The sequence below is a fragment of the Entelurus aequoreus genome, linkage group LG08 (genome assembly GCF_033978785.1).
Source record: "Entelurus aequoreus isolate RoL-2023_Sb linkage group LG08, RoL_Eaeq_v1.1, whole genome shotgun sequence".
NCBI lineage: Eukaryota > Metazoa > Chordata > Actinopteri > Syngnathiformes > Syngnathidae > Entelurus > Entelurus aequoreus.
Window position 1 is genome coordinate 55,387,063 of NC_084738.1, and position 21,050 is coordinate 55,408,112.

A 21,050-nucleotide genomic window follows, 5' to 3' on the forward strand; every position below is an offset into this window, starting at 1 on the left:
TAGTCCTTCACTCTCACGTTCCTCATCCACGAATCTTTCATCCTCGCTCAAATTAATGGGGTAATCGTCACTTTATCGGTCCAAATCGCTCTCGCTGCTGGTGTAAACAATGGGGAAATGTGAGGAGCCCTTCAACCTGCGACGTCACGCTACTTCCGGTACAGGCAAGGCTTTTTTTATCAGCGACCAAAAGTTGCGAACTTTATCGTCGATGTTCTCTACTAAATCCTTTCAGCAAAAATATGGCAATATCGCGAAATGATCAAGTATGACACATAAAATGGATCTGCTATCCCCTTTTAAATAAAACAAATTCATTTCAGTAGGCCTTTAAAGTAGAATCACAAGAAATCTATCCAAGGTCTAAAAGAAGGCATGGGATAGGAGGTACTGCAGAGGTTTAAATGACTTTAATAAGAGCCAGACAAAGACCCCCTTATACATCTATTGAGGTGGGGGAAGTGTTTGCTTCAGAACCTCATTGATAAATAAATAAACACAAAAAGAGAAGAGCAACAATGAACCTAACCAAAACCCCACCAGTTTCTTTTTAGACCGTTATAATCCACATGATGTTCCAACCTGACCAAACGAACCAGGGCTGAAGATAAGGGACGAAACAAGACAGGGCAAAGATGATGCGCAAACTTCCATGTGTCCGGAATGGGATTCCCCAGCAAAAAAGTGTAAAGCGGCCGCCGCAGGACCTGAAGCAGAAGAGGAAAGTCCAGTGGAGCCATGTGTTCTCTGTCTGTTTACAGTGCTTTTATTAGGCATCCTGTGGCACAGGCAGCCTTTTGAAAGGCCGTCTTTATAGGAGCTTTCCTGTTTATGCTTTAGGGTGGGAGGTCAGCACTTGCAGCCCCGTGCTGAATATGGCCAATGCATTCGCATAGGAAAACCTTGTGTGTGTGACTATGTGGGAGTGTGTCAGCCAGCAGGGATTCATGGAGATTTTAGCTTAGTCGGTTATTATTGTAACGCCACAGAACAATCGGGGACTTTAACTTGTAGGTAAAAGCAGTCACTTCGGTGTTAGTGTTTGTGTCGTCAGTCAACATGCACACATTGACAGCAGGAAAAAAAACATTTGCACACACATGCAAACAACCACAAATTGCAACCAAATATAACAAACGGAACCAAATTTAGAGGTTTGAAAAGGAGGCGTGGTATAGCTTAAGGTGTGCGAGGACTCACCCGAGGACCCCTCTTGCCTTGCAGGCCTGGCTTCCCTGGAGGTCCTTGAAGTCCCTGGAAAAGAAAATATCCAGTCAGTGTCGCCTTTCTGACTGACACCATACACACACTCAATCAAAACCATTAGGTCATTAAGACCTCTTTGCTTTTCCACACAGAACATCCAGAAGGTCTCTGTACAGCGCTGACACTTTTTCACCCTGAGGTAATTCCATCAGTAGGTGATGAGAGCTCACCCTTATCAAGCAGGAAAATCTGAGCCAGGAAACAGTAAAAATAACAGCTCACTTCCCGTGCCACAGAATGCCTCTGTGTTCCTTTATCGCAGTCAATCGTTTTTTTTTCTTTTAATCAAAAAAGAGGAGAAGTCAAGAAAAACAGGACATTGTTGAAGCCTGTCAGGAGCTTTCAATGCCAGCTTCTATGACATGTTTAGAAGGTCAGTGCACACAGCAAAAACCTTTTTCTTCCTCTAGGTAATTAGACATGACGCGTGACAAGAAGAGTTTGTATTTGACTAAAAACCTGTACACTCCACCTCACAAACTCCTAATCATAACTCATTCCTATGTGTGCAATCTCTATTTTCCGCTTCCTGTCACTTTGACGCTTCTAATTGGCCACCCCTTCCAAACCCCTTTTCCACGATGACCTCCTGGCCTTCAGACCACCCCTAGTCGGGCATGTGGTGCACTCTTTTGGTGGGCCAGGTACCTGTCAACGTTTACATGTGTCCTTGTCCATCCTTGCGCTTCTGACTCTTCAGCCTTACACTGATTGTTGGTCTATTTCTACAGTATGTGTCCCTTTTCCTTTTTAGCACATCGTCAACACATGCCTTTCTTCTTAAAAGTATTTAGCACTAGCAGTCTAAACGCTGTCAATCACACGGACTGACGTGGCAGTTAAAATAAAGCAGGGGATAAGACTCCAGATCAGGGATGTCAAACATGCAGCCCGAACAGGTTCAATCCAGCCCGTGAGATGAGTTTGTTAAGTGTAAAATTGAGCTGGATTTTTTAATTAAAGAAACTTCTGTTCTAAATGTGTCCACTGGATGTCGCAATAGCAATTCTGTTAGGCAAGCAAATAGTTTGTACCGGGGCAAGCAAGTATACCAAGCAAGAGGTACACGGTAAAGCGGAGCTGCGACTCTTCCCACTCCACCGAAGTAAAATAAACAATTGGTAACCCCACTTAAAATGCTGCATGAGACACTGCAGATTGATATAGTTCTGTAAAAATGTTTGTCTTCTGTGCAAATTTAAGGAAAGTCAACAGTGTGTCATTTACTGCAATACTGACAGTCTTCTAAGTTTTGATATTTGGTTTGTTGAAATTGTTCACACATTGCACAGCGTTTGTTTTTCTATCAATACACAGTGACGCCTAAAAGGCAGGGAGTCACTCAACACTCTTGCATAAATTCTACCTCAGTTTGTATGGTTTGTTGAGTTAGCATAGGATTATGTGGAAATAACAAATGAGGTAGTTGATACATACATTTATTTTGTTTTTTGATCAATCTTAGATAGGCTGTGATTTAAAGATTAATTGCTTTGTAGATATACTGAGATTAAGACAAATATCATTGTGTTCTTCATGGTGTTTTTGAAACTGCACCATTTTTTTCCTTACAATTTTCAATTAACTTGAAGTGTTTTGTCAAGATGATTATTTGTGATATGAACATTTTGAGAATGTGCTTGCTCTAATTTTGAGTAAGACAAAGAAAACAATATGAAGTTGTCGTGGTTGTATTTTTAAGTTATTATGCCCTGATTTTACCCGTCCGGCCCATGTGGGAATAGATTTTCCTCCATGCGGGCCCTGAGCTAAAATGACACCCCTGCTCTAGAAAATAATAAAATTACCAGTATTGTGTCTCAACAATATTTAAATACAACAGAAAAAGCAATGTGAGACAAAACCACTATGACAAGAACAGCAGGTAAAAGTTTCAGCATCTGCAACACTAAGAGGCGGTTAGCATTTGATACTTTTTGCTTTAAAATAGATAAAAACTATGTTGTTCTTGTCATTGGTTTACAGGTCAGCTTTGATTTTGGTGCTTGAAAACTCAAACAGTTGAAAACGGGCCTCATGCTAAACCCAGAAAGACAAGATAACAGCACAACATACGCCTAGATACACTTAAATCCCTCATATCCCAAACAATCAAATGCAATTTTATCCTGCAACTATCGGCCTAATATAACACACATTACCTGTATCGCAAATCTGCAGAACAACCACAGAACATTCTAATAAATAGTCATGTCACCATTGTGGGCATTAATACAAAAATTAATCAAACCACAATCTGTAATCTTGGGCAGCAAATGACAGGCCGTGGCAAATAAATAAGCACCATCTTGGGTTAGTTAAACACAAAGATAACTTAAGATACACCTAGGCCTAACCACCTTCTTTGTCACAACTGTTCTGATCAACCTGGTCACATATAATTAGGACCGAGGTGTGCAACCAAGATGGAACTGAGAAGAATCCAAGCACTGAAACGTATAGTAAAGGTGTAAAAACATCTGCCTGCCTCCTTATTTATGTGCCAAGTATTGATTAACAAATATTGCTATTAATGACCGCTGTAAAACTCCTGACGGTTGGTATTACCACTTCAAAATTATCGTCAAACCGCGATTGCTAACCCGACTTCAATAAACTCACGGACCGGTGACACAGCTTTTTGTGGAGAAGCAAGCTAGCGTGCTAATTACTTTACTTGCTAGCTTAAATGCTAACATGAAAACAAGACACATTGACATATATAATCCACTATAAAATTATATCCTAATGTACATGTATATGTATTATTCAATTATGCACATTGAACCTACAGTTGTGCTCTCTTAGAAAAGGGTGATAACTGTGAAGATCTATACATGGATGTGTCTAACACCGGATGTGAACCTGTGTCAAGTTTGCATTTTGCCTTTGTCATTGAGAAGTACTCAAAAACTTTTACAAATTAAAACAAAAAAAGATTAACATATTTAAACACTGTACAAAAATAGGGCTCTTAGAAAGCCATAACATTAAGTAAGGTTTCCTAGGAAAGAATGTTGTGGTTCTGTTTGTCTATTCTTTTTAAAAACTATTATGAATCTTGGATTGTGTACTTTTTGAGTACATTTAACAATACCATGATAATAAGGAAAATTGTGATAATTGGTCACAATACCCATGATATGAAATTTTCACATCGTTACAAGTGATATAGGCGTTGACTATCTTTCCCGCTTGCATTGGGAAGCTGAATGGTGGTGTTTACTGACTGCCTTGAACCCTGACCTGGCTTTGAAGGAGGGCCATGTGACCTCCACTGGCCCTGCTATCACAGAGGAATCTGGTGCGAAGACGGCAAGGCGTCAGACCTAACACGTCACGCCCAGCCTAGCGGGCTCAAAAGGAGCAAACCAGGGAGAGGATTTCTAACCTGTGTGGGAAATGAGGCGGGGCTATATTAACCTTCAGAGACTATCTTTGTGTTCTAGACAGACCAGTAATAGACTGAGATGTCCATCTCTTATGCAAACTCCATCATCAAAATAGACATGTTACTTCTTCTGGAATTATGTGCACACCTCTATTTTGCCTGTCGCTAGCATTTAACACATAGGCAACAATATGTTTAAGCTGTTTCGCAAAGAATTCTCAATATTCTACAAAACAGACGTTGCCTGAGTCATTCATAGTACATTTTTATGCCGTATACCAACAGGGGTTCTTACCGAAGGGCCCTGTTCTCCTTTGTCTCCTCCTGGTCCAGCTAGTAGGGAGAATTGAGTTGGAGCAAACTCCCAGCTCTGGAAGCTGTCTGTGGCAGGTGACGTTACAACATGGTACGAAGGTCTGGTAGGCTGCGAAGTCACCGGGGCTTTGGTGGTTTTGGCTTGCTTGGTGGGCTTTGGCTTGGCGTTTTTAGCGGTAGTCTTTGAGATGGTTGGTTTTGAGGGGTTCACTTTGGATAGTGCTGGTTTAAAGATTGGCGCTTTGACAAGGTTAAACTTGGGTTTAGTGAGAGTGGCTTTGGATGGTGCAACTTTAGGTTTGGTGGGTGTTTTCTTGGCTGTGGTTGGCTGTGGTTTTTTTAGAGGTGGATCTGATAAAATGTTGTCTGTTTTTTTCTTAGAAGGTTTGGGGCTAGCAGTGACTGGAGGAGAAGGTTTCCTTTTCTTTTCGGTTACCACAATCTTCGTTTTGGCACTGCTTTGTGCAGTAGGCTTTTGGGAAGTAAGTTTGGGTGATGTTTGAATCGTTGTTTTGGAGGTGGATAGTCTTGTAGCAGGTGGTTTGGTTGGGAATACTGTGGTCCTAAGTTGAGCTGTGACCGTTTCAGTTCTTGCCTTGGTTGGAGGAGCAGAGAGGCCAAGCTGAGCTGTGACTGGCATTACGGTGGCCAGCAAAGTTGTAGGAGTGGTGCCAAGGGTGGGCTTTATTGTTTGGGAGAGGGAGACATATCTGACGGCAGAGGCAGCAGCCGCAACACTCCGGGCAAGGTTAAAAGCGGAGGCCTTTTTGGCTGTTACTGGTCTACCATGCTTAGGAACAGCTGTAGATGATATGTTGGTTTGTATAGGGAAAATGGGCAGCAAGGGTTGAAGGTTAGGCCTGTATGTGTCGGCTTCCCTGCACTGTTTCTTAATGTACTTGCAGTAGTTGTGAGCTGCCTGGGCAGAGGGGATCAGGTCAAACTGGCAGATGGCTCCTTCAAAGTGCACTGAGGCTTGATGTTGGCTTGACCGCCCCAGCAGGAAGGAGTCCTGGCGCTCCTGGGCCAGTCCTTCCGCATTGTCCCACCCAAAATCCACATGAACACTCTGCTCTCCGCAGGAGGCATATAGAGTCACTTTCTGTCCATTAATTCCTAACGCCAGCTGGTGCCACTGGCCGTCATGGGGTTCATAGGGCAGTGCCACCGAAGTGTTTGGGCCCGTGTGGAGGACTAGACTCCCCGGAATAAGTTGTAGGCCCAGAAGAAGCTTTTTATTCTCCGAGAGCAGGGTGAAGAGGAAGGCACTGTTTACTCTGTGCGAGCTCACACTTAGGACCAGTGCCGCATTGGTCCAAAATGTTGGCGGGAAAATGGAACGCAGTGGACTTTCGATGTGCGCCTGCTGGTTGAGGATGAACCCAGACCTGAACGGAATGACCCCAGCTGGTACGGAGCGTGACGACTTGTCTCCTCTAAGCCCCAACTTTTGAAGGATGTCCACATCTGCACAGAAGGGAAATTGGTGTTAGAGGCACATTTAAACACTACAAAAAGGAACAGATTAATGCATCAATGAAAATGAATACAACTATTTGTTTTCATTTTACCTTTCATCTAACTCCCTCTCAATTGATAGAACTGGACATGCCCTTAAAGTTGTGCAAGCTGTTTAAAAATTCATGTGTGAGAAGAAGGATACAGTGTTTTTATGAATCAGCAAGAGCATCAGACTAACAGTTGGATAAAGATGCCCTGTTTTAGTATACATGCTCAGAATTTAGAATCTAACCTAATGTAAGAGCAACATGCACACAAGAGGTAAATTGACAAGCAGACATAGATAAAAGAAAAAAAAAGTATTTAAAAAAAAAAATGCAATCTATGTTGCTCTCATACATGTCAGATATATCAAGTCTTTCGAAAATGAAGAAAAGCTGCTCAGAAATTGAAACCTAAATGTAGCTGTTTAGCGAAAATATTGTCAAAGACAGAAATACACTTGCTGGCTTGAGGTCACTAGACTGCCTCTGTACACCGTCTACTGCAACTCCAAGCCAAACCAAATGACTAACAGACAAAAAAAGAACAATAATAGAATTCTGTTGGCTTTTTTAATGCCCACTGCACATTCTTCCATGTCTCTCACTCATGAGAGATTTAACGCGCCTAACCAAATGTATAAAGAGTATTCTTGCACCTATGAATGGCGGTATACTTTTGCTTGGTGCCATGTGCATTAAATTGAATGAAACTGACGTCTCGTTTGTGGACGTTTTCGTCTTCCAAAGCAATACAAAGCCTTTGTTCAGGGTTGAAGGTGCTAATAATCAGCATCGCCTCCCGCTTCTCTTTCCCCTTTTGACCCTTCACCAATAAAGCCAGTCGGGCATTCAGAACTTGACCACAATCATCACAAGCAAAAAGTGAAGAATACGGTTTTCAAAATCCCATTCAACCATGACCGTGTTCAATGTCTCATTGCTGAGGGTCACAGCGCTCTTTCAGCGCTAAATGTGATGTCAGACCGCTGCCTCTCAACATCTTTTTTGTCTCTGGGCTCCCTCTCTTTGACCAGACCTGTGATCATTGGGCCCCGTCTAATGGAGACATGTGTATAGAAGCGCTGCTGGTGAAAAGATGGTGAAAAATTGGCAGGCATTGTTGATGAAATGTCGGAAAGCGGGTAAAATGAGAGTATACAAAGCAGGATCATACAATGTATATTGGTTAGCTTGGTACAATGAAAGGCTTGTTTAATGAGACCAAGAGGGGGCTCAGGCTTTGGAAAGTTTTGAAAAACGAGTCTGGAATGTAATCCTTGGGAGCTTGCAGGGTTATCAAGCAATAATAAGTACAAATATTCTCCGTAGAATCTGGATTTATTAAGTGCAACTAATGCAGAGCCCCTCTTCACGCCGCATTGCCTCAAAGTACCATTTAGGACTTTTTTTTCCTCAGTGAAGTCAGCAAGAAGTGTCCATACGTCGCTATTTATGGTTTTTCCACTTTCTACGAACAGCTGCGATGCTTACCAAAAAACATCAGGGCTTTATAAAATAGTCTGAGTGAGACTGAGTCGGGGTATAACATATACCAATCCACATTCTCCTGTCTGTGTGGTCTCCCCTGTGGTGTAAGACAACTGCACTTGGCAGCGAGACAGCTATTGCATTACATGTATCTGTGCTCTGCATATACTTCTGTTGTCTTTATTTGACTACCACTTTTATTATGACTGGGGTATACATTAGCCATATGGTTTTAGATGTACAGTGGGTTGCACAGATGTGACTACTCACATACACAAACACAGATGGCAGGGGTTGAGGAGCCTCCATTGGTAAAGATAGAAAGTTCTTGACGCTCTATTGTGGAGGATAGGGCATGCACTCCAAATATTTGCATGGGTGATTGTGCCAACCAAGTCATATTTGCCATTTGTTATTGAAAGGCACTTCTAGGAATAATTGATCCAACACCAAATGTGAAGTTTTGATAACACACATTTAATGTGACAGATTTAGTCCGAATTCAAAGTTTGGTTCAGTGTCAAGACAACATTTCCCTTATCAATGTGCCATAGGGCCCTAAGACTGACCTTATAGGAAAACACTGCTTCCTAATTGGGCAAAGTAAAACAGATTTCCCCTTGTAAAACATAAGCTCACCATTTTGCTGTGACTCATATCATGTTGGGTGATCGGATGTCCTCTATTCTGCAGATGTGAGTGTTACAAAAAATGGATGGCTAGAAAGATTTCTTCTTTTTCTGACTTAAAAGGGCCAGGTTTTTTAAATTACAGGTAATTTCATCCGCAGTCAAGGTGCATTCTTACTTCTTTTTGCTTCTCTTTGTAAGACTCAGTCCATAACTCCAAATGGAAAGTAGACTTTTGAAAGACCATATCGGGATGGAACTGTTTATGGAAAAAAGATGAACCGTTTGGTTGACCTGACAAGGTTCAGAGTGCCTGTGTTGTTCGGATCATGTTTTTGTCTGTGTTACTATTCAAATTGACTAGAAAAAACGGAACTCATAATTAAATGCGGAAAGTCGCTGAAATGTACGTAATCTGCCCAAAATGTTATCCTTGTGAGTAGAAGGACTGTTTTTCTTAGGAAATCATGTTTACTAAGATGCGTGCCCACCTTAAACACTCAACCACTCCCCTCAAAACTATAATTTTCATGAAAGACTTAAAGCAGGACCTGTCGGATCTACATAAGGTGCAAAAACAGGTCTAAACTCTCTGAGACCAAGAGCAGATAAGCTACCATGTATTTCCATTCGAGTTGGAGAACATGCTAAGACAGGGGTGTCCAAACTATTTGACTAAGTTTACACTGCAGGCCAAAGTGGCCCACATCGGATTTTTTTTAGATCAGATTTTTTCCAGCTGACTGTTTACACTGCAAGAAAAAATATATTTGTTATCAGACTCCAGTGTAAACATGCACAGGCCCCAATGTGGCCCCAATGTCTCTTGCATGCACACTTCGAAAAAGTGAAAACAAAGGAAGTTGACAGGGAGGAAGTCGCTACTATCACAAAACAAAATAAAAGCACCTTTTAACGCCTTAAAAATTAGTGTTTTTTTACGTGAAAGTAAATGAAAGTAATATAGTGTATGAATGGATGTATATAGTGTAATATATTTGGGAGGGTTGTAATCTTTTTATGGCTGTTAAGTAGGTCAGGTCACATACAGGTTGCATTGCGTTTAGACTGAAGTCACATTTGAAAAGATCAAATTCCAATCGGATTCAGGACTACCTCCTGATGTGGCTTGGAATCTGATGTCAAAACATAGGATTTGAAGCACTTTGGAGCGTTAAGACTGGCAAACAAATCTGATATGTGTCGCTTGAGGGCAAAAAATCATATTTGCAGTGCAGTGTAAACAGGACCTATGTGACCTGGATCCGATTTTTTCGTCAGCTTTGGGTGAGCTACGTCACTCGTGTGAGCCGGAAAGACGCAGTCACCAGCGGAAATGGTTATTTCATCGCAACACCCGGTTTCGGTTTTTGTTTAAGACGACAACATTTTCGGTGCATCACCTGTCAATAGTGTGCGAATAAAAGGGGATATGTAATAAATGAATATATATTTTGATTCCTGAGTGTTGTCTATCTGTGTTGGCCCTGCAATGAGGTTGCGGCTTGTCCAGGGTGTACCCCACCTACCGCCCGAATGCAGCTGAGACAGGCTCCAGCACCCCCCGCAACCCTGAAAGGGACAAGCGGTAGAAAATTGATGGATGGATATTTTGATTCCGAAAGAAAAGCGATAGGTGAAAGACCAGAATTGACGCTGAGGTGCATTTGCTTACATGTGAGTTTAAAAATAAAGCTTCCGTAGATCCACGCTGATGTCCGTGTTTTCTCTACTTAACAGCCATAAAAAGATTACAACCCTCCCAAATATATTACACTATGTACATCCATTCATTCATTATATTACTTTCATTTACTTTCTCGTAACAAACACTCACTTTTAAGTTGTTGCAACTTTATTTTATTTTGTAGTAGTAGCAACTTCCACCAGGTCAACTTCCTGTGTTTTCACTTTATCGAAGTGCCCATGCAAGTGACACCGAGCGCCACATTGGAGCCAGTGTGCATTTACACTGTAGTCTAATAAAAATCACATTTTACTGGGGATAGGTTGATTGGCAACACAAAATGGTCTCTAGTGAATGAATGTGAGTGTGAATGTTGTCTGTCTATCTGTGTTGGCCCTGCCATGAGGTGGGGACTTATCCAGGGTGTACCCCACCTTCCGCTCGACTGCAGCTGGGATAGGCTCCAGCGCCCCTCACGACCCCGAAAGGGACAAACGGTAGAAAATGGATGGATCGATGGATTTTACTTGCCGTGTAAACAGTCAGCTGGATAAAAAATCTAATTTAAAAAAAATCAGATTTGGGCCACATTGGCTTGCAGTGTAAACGTAGTCCCTGATGTGGCTTGAATCTGATGCCAAATATCAGATTTTAAGCACTTTGGAGCATACATGACCCTAAAGCTGACCAACACGCCGGGTTGTAGTCACCTGGAGGTGTGTCTTAATGAAATTAAACAATGGATGTCCGCTAACTTTTTGCAACTCAACGCTAAGAGACGGAAATGCTGATTATCGGTCCTGCTAGACACCGACACTTATTTAATAATACCACCTTAACATTTGACAACCAAGCAATTACACAAGGCGACTCTGTAAAGAATCTGGGTATTATCTTCGATCCAACTCTCTCGTTTGAGTCACACATTAAGAGTGTTACTAAAACGGCCTTCTTTCATCTCCGTAATATCGCTAAAATTCGTTCCATTTTGTCCACCAGCGACGCTAAGATCATTATTCATGCGTTCGTTACGTCTCGTCTCGATTACTGTAAAGTATTATTTTTGGGCCTCCCTATGTCTAGCATTAAAAGATTACAGTTGGTACAAAATGCGGCTGCTAGACTTTTGACAAGAACAAGAAAGTTTGATCATATTACGCCTATACTGGCTCACCTGCACTGGCTTCCTGTGCACTTAAGATGCGACTTCAAGGTTTTACTACTTACGTATAAAATACTACACGTCTAGCTCCATCCTATCTTGCTGATTGTATTGTACCATATGTCCCGGCAAGAAATCTGCGTTCGAAGAACTCCGGCTCATTAGTGATTCCCAGAGCCCCAAAAAAGTCTGCGGGCTATAGAGCGTTTTCTATTCGGGCTCCTGTACTCTGGAATGCCCTCCCGGTAACAGTTAGAGATGCTACCTCAGGTTTTTTTTATTTTATTTTTTTTGTCATAAAGAAATACAATCATGTGTGCTTACGGACTGTATCCCTGCAGACTGTACTGATCTATATTGATATATAATGTAGGAATCAGAAATATTAATAACAGAAAGAAACAACCCTTTTGTGCCAATGAGTGTGAACTGTGAATGAGTGTAAATCGGGTAGGGAGGTTTTTTGGGTTTGTGCACTAATTGTAAGTGTATATTGTGTTTTTTATGTTGATTTAAAAAAATTAAAAAAAATTAAAAAATATTATTATTATTATTTTTTTTTAATTTATTGTACCGTGGCCCGGTGGTTGGGGACCACTGCTCTAGCCTTTAAATAGACCCCCCTTTGAGACCAGTTGATCTGCCGTCTCTTTTCTGCTCTGCCCCCTCTCCTTCATGGAGAGGGTGGGCACAGATTAGGTGACCACAGATGAAGTGCTAGCTGTTCAAAGTCGGGACTTGGCCGGGGTGGACCACTCATCTGTGCATCAGTTGAGGACGTCTCTGCGCTGCTGACTTGTCTCCACCCAAAATGATCTCCGGCTGGCCCCACTATGGACTGGACTCTCACACTATGATCTAGATCCACTCGACGTCCATTGCACCGGTCACCAGGGGGTGGGTCCCCACATCTGCGGTCCCCTCCAAGGTTTCTCATTGTAATCCCAGTAGGTTGAGTTTTTTCTTGCCTTGATGTGGGATGTCGTTGCGGCTTTTGCAGCCCTTTGAGACACTCGTGATTTAGGGCTATATAAATAATCTTTGATTGATTGATTGATTGATTTAGACTGGCAAAAAAAAAATCTAATCTGTATCATTTAAGGGCAAAAAAATCTGATTTGGTGTGCAGTGTAAACTGGGCTTTTGACTCCAGGGGCCGCATTGGGCTACAAAAAATTTGGCCGGAGGTCAAAACCCGACTGAATATAAAGTAACATATATATATATATATATATATATATATACATATATATATATATATATATACACAGTATATATATATACACATACATACATACATACACACACATACATACGTACGTACGTGAGAAGTATAAACGATAAAACATAGGATATTAAGAGTATGTGACAGTTCGACTCCTACCTTGTTTACTTCCCTGACAACCTCCTTAAAGTTTTGTAATCAATCATACATGTCAAGCAGCTAAAATGCACCAAACATGGGTAAGTGTGTAGATAGGGTTTTGCATATCACCCATCATGCACTGTAGGGAAGTTATATATGTGTCATTTTAAATTATTTATAGTGAGTGTTTTATAATGTCCATAAAGTTTAATGAGCAGGAGTTGTGTAATGTGCAACACTGTGTTGACTTTATTTGTTGATTATAGGTCATTTATACCATTAGTGGGAAAAGTGGTTTGGATTGGGTCCTATAAATTTCTGCTTTGCTCTAGTCTGTTCTATGAAATTCCTGGTCATTAACCATTGATTTCATCTTCGCCCACAAAAGGGTGGCAGGACCGCTCCGATTTAATTCACAGGTAACTAAGGTTAGACATGAACACGTCTCGTGACAAACTTCTTGTCAAACTTGTGATGTCTCGAGGGCCGCACTGAAAACTCTGCCGGGCTGTACTTGACCTGCGGGCCATAGTTTGGACACCCCTGTTCTAAGTCATACGGCTGGATCAGGTCTGATCACGCTTTCAGAAGTCATGTCAGTCAAAGATACTCATCTGTGTTCCATCCAGAAAAATCAAAGCCTAACCAAAACACTGTAATTTTCTAGTTAACTTAACCTGCTTGGCAACAATCCCACTGCAATGAGCTCAGGTGCTTGTGCCACAACTTTAGCGGTTTTAGTATTCATAAATGTGCAGGGATGAGGAGAAAATACGAGAAAGTCAGGAGTGGATCCAGTAGGATGCAAAGGTCTTACCTTCAGAGTGTACTTGTGTAAGTCCCAGGTAACAAGTACAGTATAGAACAGTGCAGAGCAATAAGGCCCTCCTATGAATGAGAGAGAGAAGAGCTTGTTAGAAATGTCATATTAAAAGTGATCTAACATCTCTTTTTGATTTCCAGGGCTCAACAGCGCCAGAGTAGCGAGGTGCTACACCAGTCAGAATCCCCTCCAATGATGGGTTAGAGGAATAGTAATAATTATATGGAACATTTATTATGACCATGATTTCCAATAACACCAAAACCCAGCTACTGCCTCAACATGAAAAACAACACCGTGAAGCAAGTCGTAACTCAAATGCAAGAAGACATAAAAAACAGCAGCGCACCTCTCAAATTGTGGGTTTGTAAGACAGAAATACTACACTTGATCCCATCAGCCCTCATCCCAAAAATAACAACGCACACACCAAGGCTGAAAAACCAAGAAAAGTAGTCCTCCCCTCCTCAAAACCCTCGCCACATCCGGGTTTGCAGACAGACTGAAAACTCGGTGGGGGATCGGTATCTGGTGACAGGGCGGGAAAGCCACTGTTTACCACCATAGGTCTCAAATACTCACACTGTAGGAGGAAATGTGCATAGCAGCTGTGGCAAATGAGGGCCTTCAAATACACACATGTGGGAAAGATGATGACTGTTGTATGTTTACATGCAAAAATCTGAAAGGTTGTGTGTACATACAGTACGTATATGATACCGTTTAAACTCTGGAATTGGGCTTATCAGATGAGGAGCAAGCTGAGGTTTCTCGTCACTTTGAATCCATGCAGGTTGTTTACGACCTGCCTCCTCTATCGGCTACTGAAAAGATAAAGTTGGCGGACGATCGATGGCGGCTGTGAAAGTGGGCGGCTGCTGAAATGAATCTGCACGCGGTTTTGACGCAACAACCGTGGGCTACAAGGTGACTCCCACAGAGACGTCTCAGATAAGCTGAGTGGACAAAACACAAGGCAATAAGAACTCCCCTTGTGTTTCATCTGTTGAATCAGAGAGTCCAACATGTACTCAGTATTATGTTACAAAACCGCAGGGGTAAAGGTATATTATACTACAGGAAGGCTTATTTTGACATTGACTTTTAGTGGACCAACAGTTCCTTTCATTTGCACACACTGCTTGAAAATAAGTCATAGCATGAGGGACACTAATAAGCAGTGGCGGTTGGCTGAACGGAGCCGTTTTCAAATTTAAAAGAAGAAATAGCTGGTAGTGCTATAATTATGCAACAAACATCTCGACTGTGGTGAGTGCTTTGCTCACTTGTTTCGAGCACGCTCACTGTGCGGAGTTTGCATGTTTTCCCTTGCTTCGGTTTTAGTTACCGACAAAAACATGCTTATTTTTTAGTCTTGGCCAAGGTACTGATACCGGACCTGCATATGTTTTCCCATTTCTGCTGCTTGTTTCTGATGGATGGCTTGAATCTAGAGGATTTATTTTGCGGCACAAAGTGACAACTTATTTCTGTCAATGCCATAAACAGACATATGCTGACTCAGCCATATCTTTGTTTTAGCTCAACAACGTCAACAGCCAAAACAGCCCAATACTGGACCCAAACAGCAACCGGTCCATGAGTAAAAAGGGTTAAAATTCTTGACAAATCACACTACGCTTCTTCAAATACCAATGATAAAAAAGTGACTGAGCAATAAAAAAGATGGACTGTGAATTGAAAATAATGGTAATAACATCTTCATTGTGCAATCAACACCATCACATCTCAAATCCTCTCTTCCTGCTTCATTCATGTCTTTTCCTGTGGATGCAGTGTGTTTTTGCCATCACGTCCAATTCCGGAAGATTTCCCCCCAAAAAAACGCAGCATACACCCTCCACCCCCGATCCATCTCTAAAACAGCCGCCAGTTAAACGTTAAGAGAGCGAGAAGTCAGAAGAGACGCTTGCTCGGTTTCATTTGCTGGAAGAGTTTTCCCCCAGAGGTGACCCTGCTGCCCTGTTAGCGCATACACACAGTGGAAAATTCCTATGGATGAGTAGGCACTAGCAGCAGGTGATGAGAAGTACAACAGGCTATTTATCTCCTCACTAACACCGTTTACTGACTCAACTATTCCTGCTTTACAAATTCCATTCACAGTGTTTACAGTATGCTCTAGTGATGCTGAGATGTCCAACTATACCTAATGATTTCCCCATATTGAACTGTGGGGTGGTGGACGGTCATAAAGAACAACAACATGGAACTGTGACGACTGATGCACTAAACACAACTGTGGACAATGAACACTGAATGAATACTGACTGTCGGGAAACAACTTAAAAATGAATTGTTGAAGTGTATGATTTACAGCCAATTAGGGGGCGGGGGGCAAGATATTTCAGAATAAACATGCATGGCAGTTTGGAGGAATGGCATATACTGTTTGTCTAAATAAAAGGAAATAATAGTAATACAATGTCATAGATTGTACATACTTAAGGACAAGGACAATTTAAGTCCCATCTTAAAACTCATTTGTATACTATAGCCTTGAGTGGACCACTCATCTATGCATCAGTTGGGGACGTCTCTGCGCTGCTGACCTGTCTACACCCAAGATGATCTCCTGCTGGCCCCACTATGGACTGGACTCTGACACTATTAACTAGATCAGTGGTTCTTAACCTTGTTTGAGGTACCGAACCCCACCAGTTTCATATGCGCATTCACGGAACACTTCTTTAGTGAAAAATATATATATATATTTTTTTTCAAATTCAAGACAAAGTTATGTTTTTTTACTGGTGCACAAAATTAACTGTGCATGAACATCACCTTGTTCAAAGAACAAAACCAACACAGTGCATTAACTCATAACAAATTACACACTTGTAATTTGTGTGACTTCTGCTGTTGCCGTATTCATAATACGCCGATCGGGAGAAGTTTTTATTTACACGATGAGTCTAGTGTGTCTTGACCTCCGCGGCAGAGGCTCCGTCGAACCCCTGAGACGGACTCACCGAACCCCTAGGGTTCGATCGAACCCAGGTTAAGAACCACTGAACTAGATCCACTCGACGTCCAAGGTTTTGTCATTGTAGCCTATTGGGTTGAGTTTTTCCTTGCTCTGATGTGGGATCTGAGCCGAGGATGTCATTGTGGCTTGTGCAGCCCTTTGAGACACTTGTGATTTAGGGCTATATAAATAAACTTTGATTGATTGATTGATAAATTGACAACTTTGTCAAATAGTTGTAGTTGTAAAGTAAATGTCAGCTGATGAGATGTGAAGTACCTGAGATGAAACACCTGCTCACCACTGAGAAATAACAAAACATGTTAAACAACTTACTTTGTGTCTAGATGAGAGGTTTTGCAATCTCTCCTTTGGGTGCCTAAATTCATTTGTATTCATTTGTCCTGGCAGTCAAAAACGTGATCCGTCAATCACAGCGTGACTCCTTGGCGATGGCGGGCGCAAGACACCGGTGGCCGGTCACACATCTGAGAAGCTCGGGGTGAAGCTCCGGGAGGGACAACGCATGTTGACTATAGCCTGTCAAGCCCGACATAAAATCCTCGCGGACTGACGTTTGGACACAGAGTCTCCCCGCTGGCGTGCGTGTGGATATTCCCCAGTGTTTCATTCATTTAGGCTGATCCAGAGTGAGGGACGCGCGGCCGGAGGAAGGTGCCGGGGTTCGGTCGGAGGTGGTGACGGAGTAAAGAGGCTTGCTTCCATCCCTTTCCCTTTTAAACGGGCTCAACCTCCGCCACAGACACGGTAAGTGTCGGGTTACACGCCCAGCGGTGCTAGGCTGCTACTGCACGCCGTGTTTCTCCGTGGGGGGGTTGGCCTCTCGGCGTTCACTTTCCGAAAAAGGAAAAAGCCCCGAGACAGATGACGGAGCGACACCGTAGTGGCTCAAGCTCACAGAAAATGGCTGGCAAGAGATACATTTGTTCGACAAAACTGGCATTCAGTTAGTCAAAGTGACAAACCTTTTTTGTCAAACCAGGACTTTTTTTTGGGAAACTCCATCATTTTAGTACAGGGGTGCTCACACTTTTTCTGCATAATACAAGAATGTTTAATATATATAGTTAATATTGTTAACAAGTTAAAGGTGTTTAAAGATAATACAAGCATGTTTAACACATATAGTTAATATTGTTAACAAGTTAAAGGTGTTTAAAGATAATACAAGCATGTTTAACACATATAGTTAATATTGTTAACAAGTTAAAGGTGTTTAAAGGTAATACAAACATGTTTAACACATATAGTCAATATTGTTGACAAGTTAAAGGTGTTTAAAGGTCATACAAGCATGTTTAACACATATAGTTAATATTGTTAATAAATGAAAGGTGTTTAATGATAATACAAGCATGTTTAACACATATAGTTAATATTGTTAATAAATGAAAGGTGTTTAATGATAATACAAGAATGTTTAATACATATAGTTAATATTGTTAACAAGTTAAAGGTGTTTAAAGATAATGCAAGCATGTTTAACACATATAGTTAATATTGTTAACAAGTTAAAGATGTTTAAAGATAATACAAGCATGTTTAACACATATAGTTAATATTGTTAACAAGTTAAAGGTGTTTAAAGATAATGCAAGCATGTTTAACACATTTAGATTCCTTTCTTTCATGAAGACAAGAATATAAGTTGGTGTATTACCTGATTCTGATGACTTGCATTGCTAGGAATCAGACAGTGGTGCTGATAACGTCCGCATTTTCAAATGGAGGAGAAAAAAAGTCCTCCTTTCTGTCCAATACCACATGAAAGTGGTTGGTTTTTGGCATCTTATTTGTCCAGCTTCCGTACTCCTTTGTATACACTTTACAAGAAATACATTGGCGGCAAACTCCGTAGCTTGCTAGCTTGTGCACACCAGCTTTCTGAGACTGTTATTTTGTTAGTGCAGGCAGGATGAAGCAGCGCTTTTATTGTGCAACTGTGCAGTCGGTCTTTGGAGTTTTGACGACAGGTACGGCGCCCGAGTCTGTTGAAATAAAAAGTGTTTCTCGCCTCCCTGTCGATAATTTTTTCTTAATAATGAGCTGGCAGCAGCCAGCGTCATCTCAGAAGACCCTCGGGTGCCGTGAATGTCAATCAAGTGACGAATGTGACGTCATAGTGAAGATTTATGATCGCTCATTTTTAGGACTATTTTTGTAATGCCTGGCTGGCGATCGACTGACACACCCTCCGCGATCGACCGGTAGCTCGCGATCGACGTAATGACCCCTGTTGTAGTGTATTTAGAGAAAGAAAGCTAGTTAGCTTGCTAGCAAGAAGGCTAGCTACATTGATTGATTGATTGAAACTTTTATTAGTAGATTGCACAGTTCAGTACATATTCTGTACAATTGACCACTAAATGGTAACACCCAAATAAGTTTTTCAACTTGTTTAAGTCGGGGTCCACGTAAATCAATTCATGGTAGCTAGCTTAGAATTCTGGTCCGTGACGCATTTGCTACTGGGGCCACACAGAAACATTAATTAATTTATAAACTACCACATTTTCTCTGACTTAACTTTCGCCTGTCCCACTAAACACACCGATAAGCTTGTTAATAGAACTCCTTTGTTATAGTATTGATTGATTGATTGATTGAAACTTTTATTAGTAGATTGCACAGTGAAGTACATATTCCGTACAATTGACCACTAAATGGTAACACCCGAATACGTTTTTCAACTTGTTTAAGTCAGGGTCCCCTTAAATTGATTCATGATACAAATATATACTATTTTCATAATACAGTCATCACACAAGATAATCATCAGAGTATATACATTTAATTATTTACATTATTTACAATCCGGGGTGTGGGATATGGAGGGGGAGCGGGGGGGGGGGGGTTAGGTTTGGTTGATAGCAACACTTCAGTCATCAACAATTGCATCATCAGAGAAATGGACATTGGAACAGTGTAGGACTGACTTGGTAGGATATGTACAGCAAGTAGTGGACACAGAGAGAGAGATCAGAAAGTAAAAGAAAAAGTGTCTACATTTGATTATTTACAATCCGAAGAGGTATGATGAGGAAGGGAGGGTGTTAGTTTAGGGTTGAAGTTGCCTGGAGGTGTTCTTTTAGTGCGGTTTTGAAGGAGGATAGAGAGTACATGGGACAATGCACCTTAATAGACATATGAAATATTAATGCGCCAGATTGTAGCCAAAAGCTAATTTTAGAGATGTCCGATACTATAGGACTGCCGTTATTATCGGCCGATAAATGCTTTAAAATCTAATATCGGAAATTATCGGTTTCAAAATTATCGGCATCTGTTTCAGAAAGTAAAATTCGTGAGTTTTTAAATCGCCGCTGTGTACACGGACGTAGGGAGAAGTACAGAGCGCCAATAAACCTTAAAGGCACTGCCTTTGCGTGCCGGCCCAATCACGTAATATCTATGGCTTTTGACACACACAAGGCATACTTCGTCAACAGCCATACAGGTCACACTGAGGGTATCCGTATAAACAACTTTAACACTGTTACAAATATGCGCCACACTGTGAACCCACACCAAACAAGAATGACAAACACATTTCGGGAGAACATCCGCACCGTAACACAACATAAACACAACAGAACAAATACCCAGAACCCCTTGCAGTACTAACTCTTCCGGGATGCTACAATATACCCCCCCCCCACACACACACACACCTCAAATCTGCCCCCCCAACCCCGCCCACCTCAACCTCCTCATGCTCTCAGGGAGAGCATGTCCCAAATTCCAAGCTGCTGTTTTGAGGCATGTTAAAAAAAACAATGCACTTTGTAACTTCAATAATAAATATGGCAGTGCCATGTTGGCATTTTTTTCCATAACTTGAGTTGATTTATTTTGGAAAACCTTGTTACATTGTTTAATGCATCCAGCGGGGCATCACAACAAAATTAGGCATAATAATGTGTTAATTCCACGACTGTATATATCGGTATCGGTTGATATCGGAATCTGTAATTAAGAGTTGGACAATATCGGAATATCGGATATCGGCAAAAAAGACATTATCGGACATCTCTAGCTAATTTTTTTGCTGTTTTTATCTGCCACACGTAGAAAGCCGGTCCGTGAAAATAATGCATACATTAAACAGGTCCTTGGTAGTAAAAAGGTTGGGGAACCCTGGCTTAGATGACTACAGTTATTGACATACATGTTAGAGATAGGATTTATGGCTCTTTGAAGGAAGTCAAATCTTGAGGGGCCGTTCCTTTTAAAAAAGTGGCCTGTTATTATAGTTTTTGTTTAACAGTTATTTTTATATTACGGATACAATAACTAGTATCAGTTATACGATAAGACACAGGTGTCAAACTCAAGGCCAAGGGGTCCGCCCCCTCATTTTATGTGGCCTGCGAAAACCTGGAAAAAATATGTTGATAAAGTACTTTCC

The 21,050-nt window shown here is 41.4% G+C and overlaps 1 protein-coding gene across 2 annotated transcripts in view; it reads right to left on the minus strand.

The window, feature by feature from the left end:
• Positions 1-17,493, minus strand: part of LOC133656056 (collagen alpha-1(XXVII) chain A-like) — a 131,688-nt gene extending 114,195 nt beyond the window's left edge. For both annotated transcript variants that reach the window (XM_062056844.1, XM_062056843.1), the window contains exons 1-4: positions 16,958-17,493; positions 13,627-13,697; positions 4,953-6,439; positions 1,201-1,254 (exon numbers count right to left, since the gene is read on the minus strand). In XM_062056844.1, coding sequence (XP_061912828.1) covers positions 1,201-1,254; positions 4,953-6,439; positions 13,627-13,697; positions 16,958-17,010 — 1,665 coding nt within the window. In that variant the 5' untranslated portion in view covers positions 17,011-17,493. The remainder of the gene's footprint in view (positions 1-1,200; positions 1,255-4,952; positions 6,440-13,626; positions 13,698-16,957) is intronic.
• Positions 17,494-21,050: the final 3,557 nt, after the last annotated feature.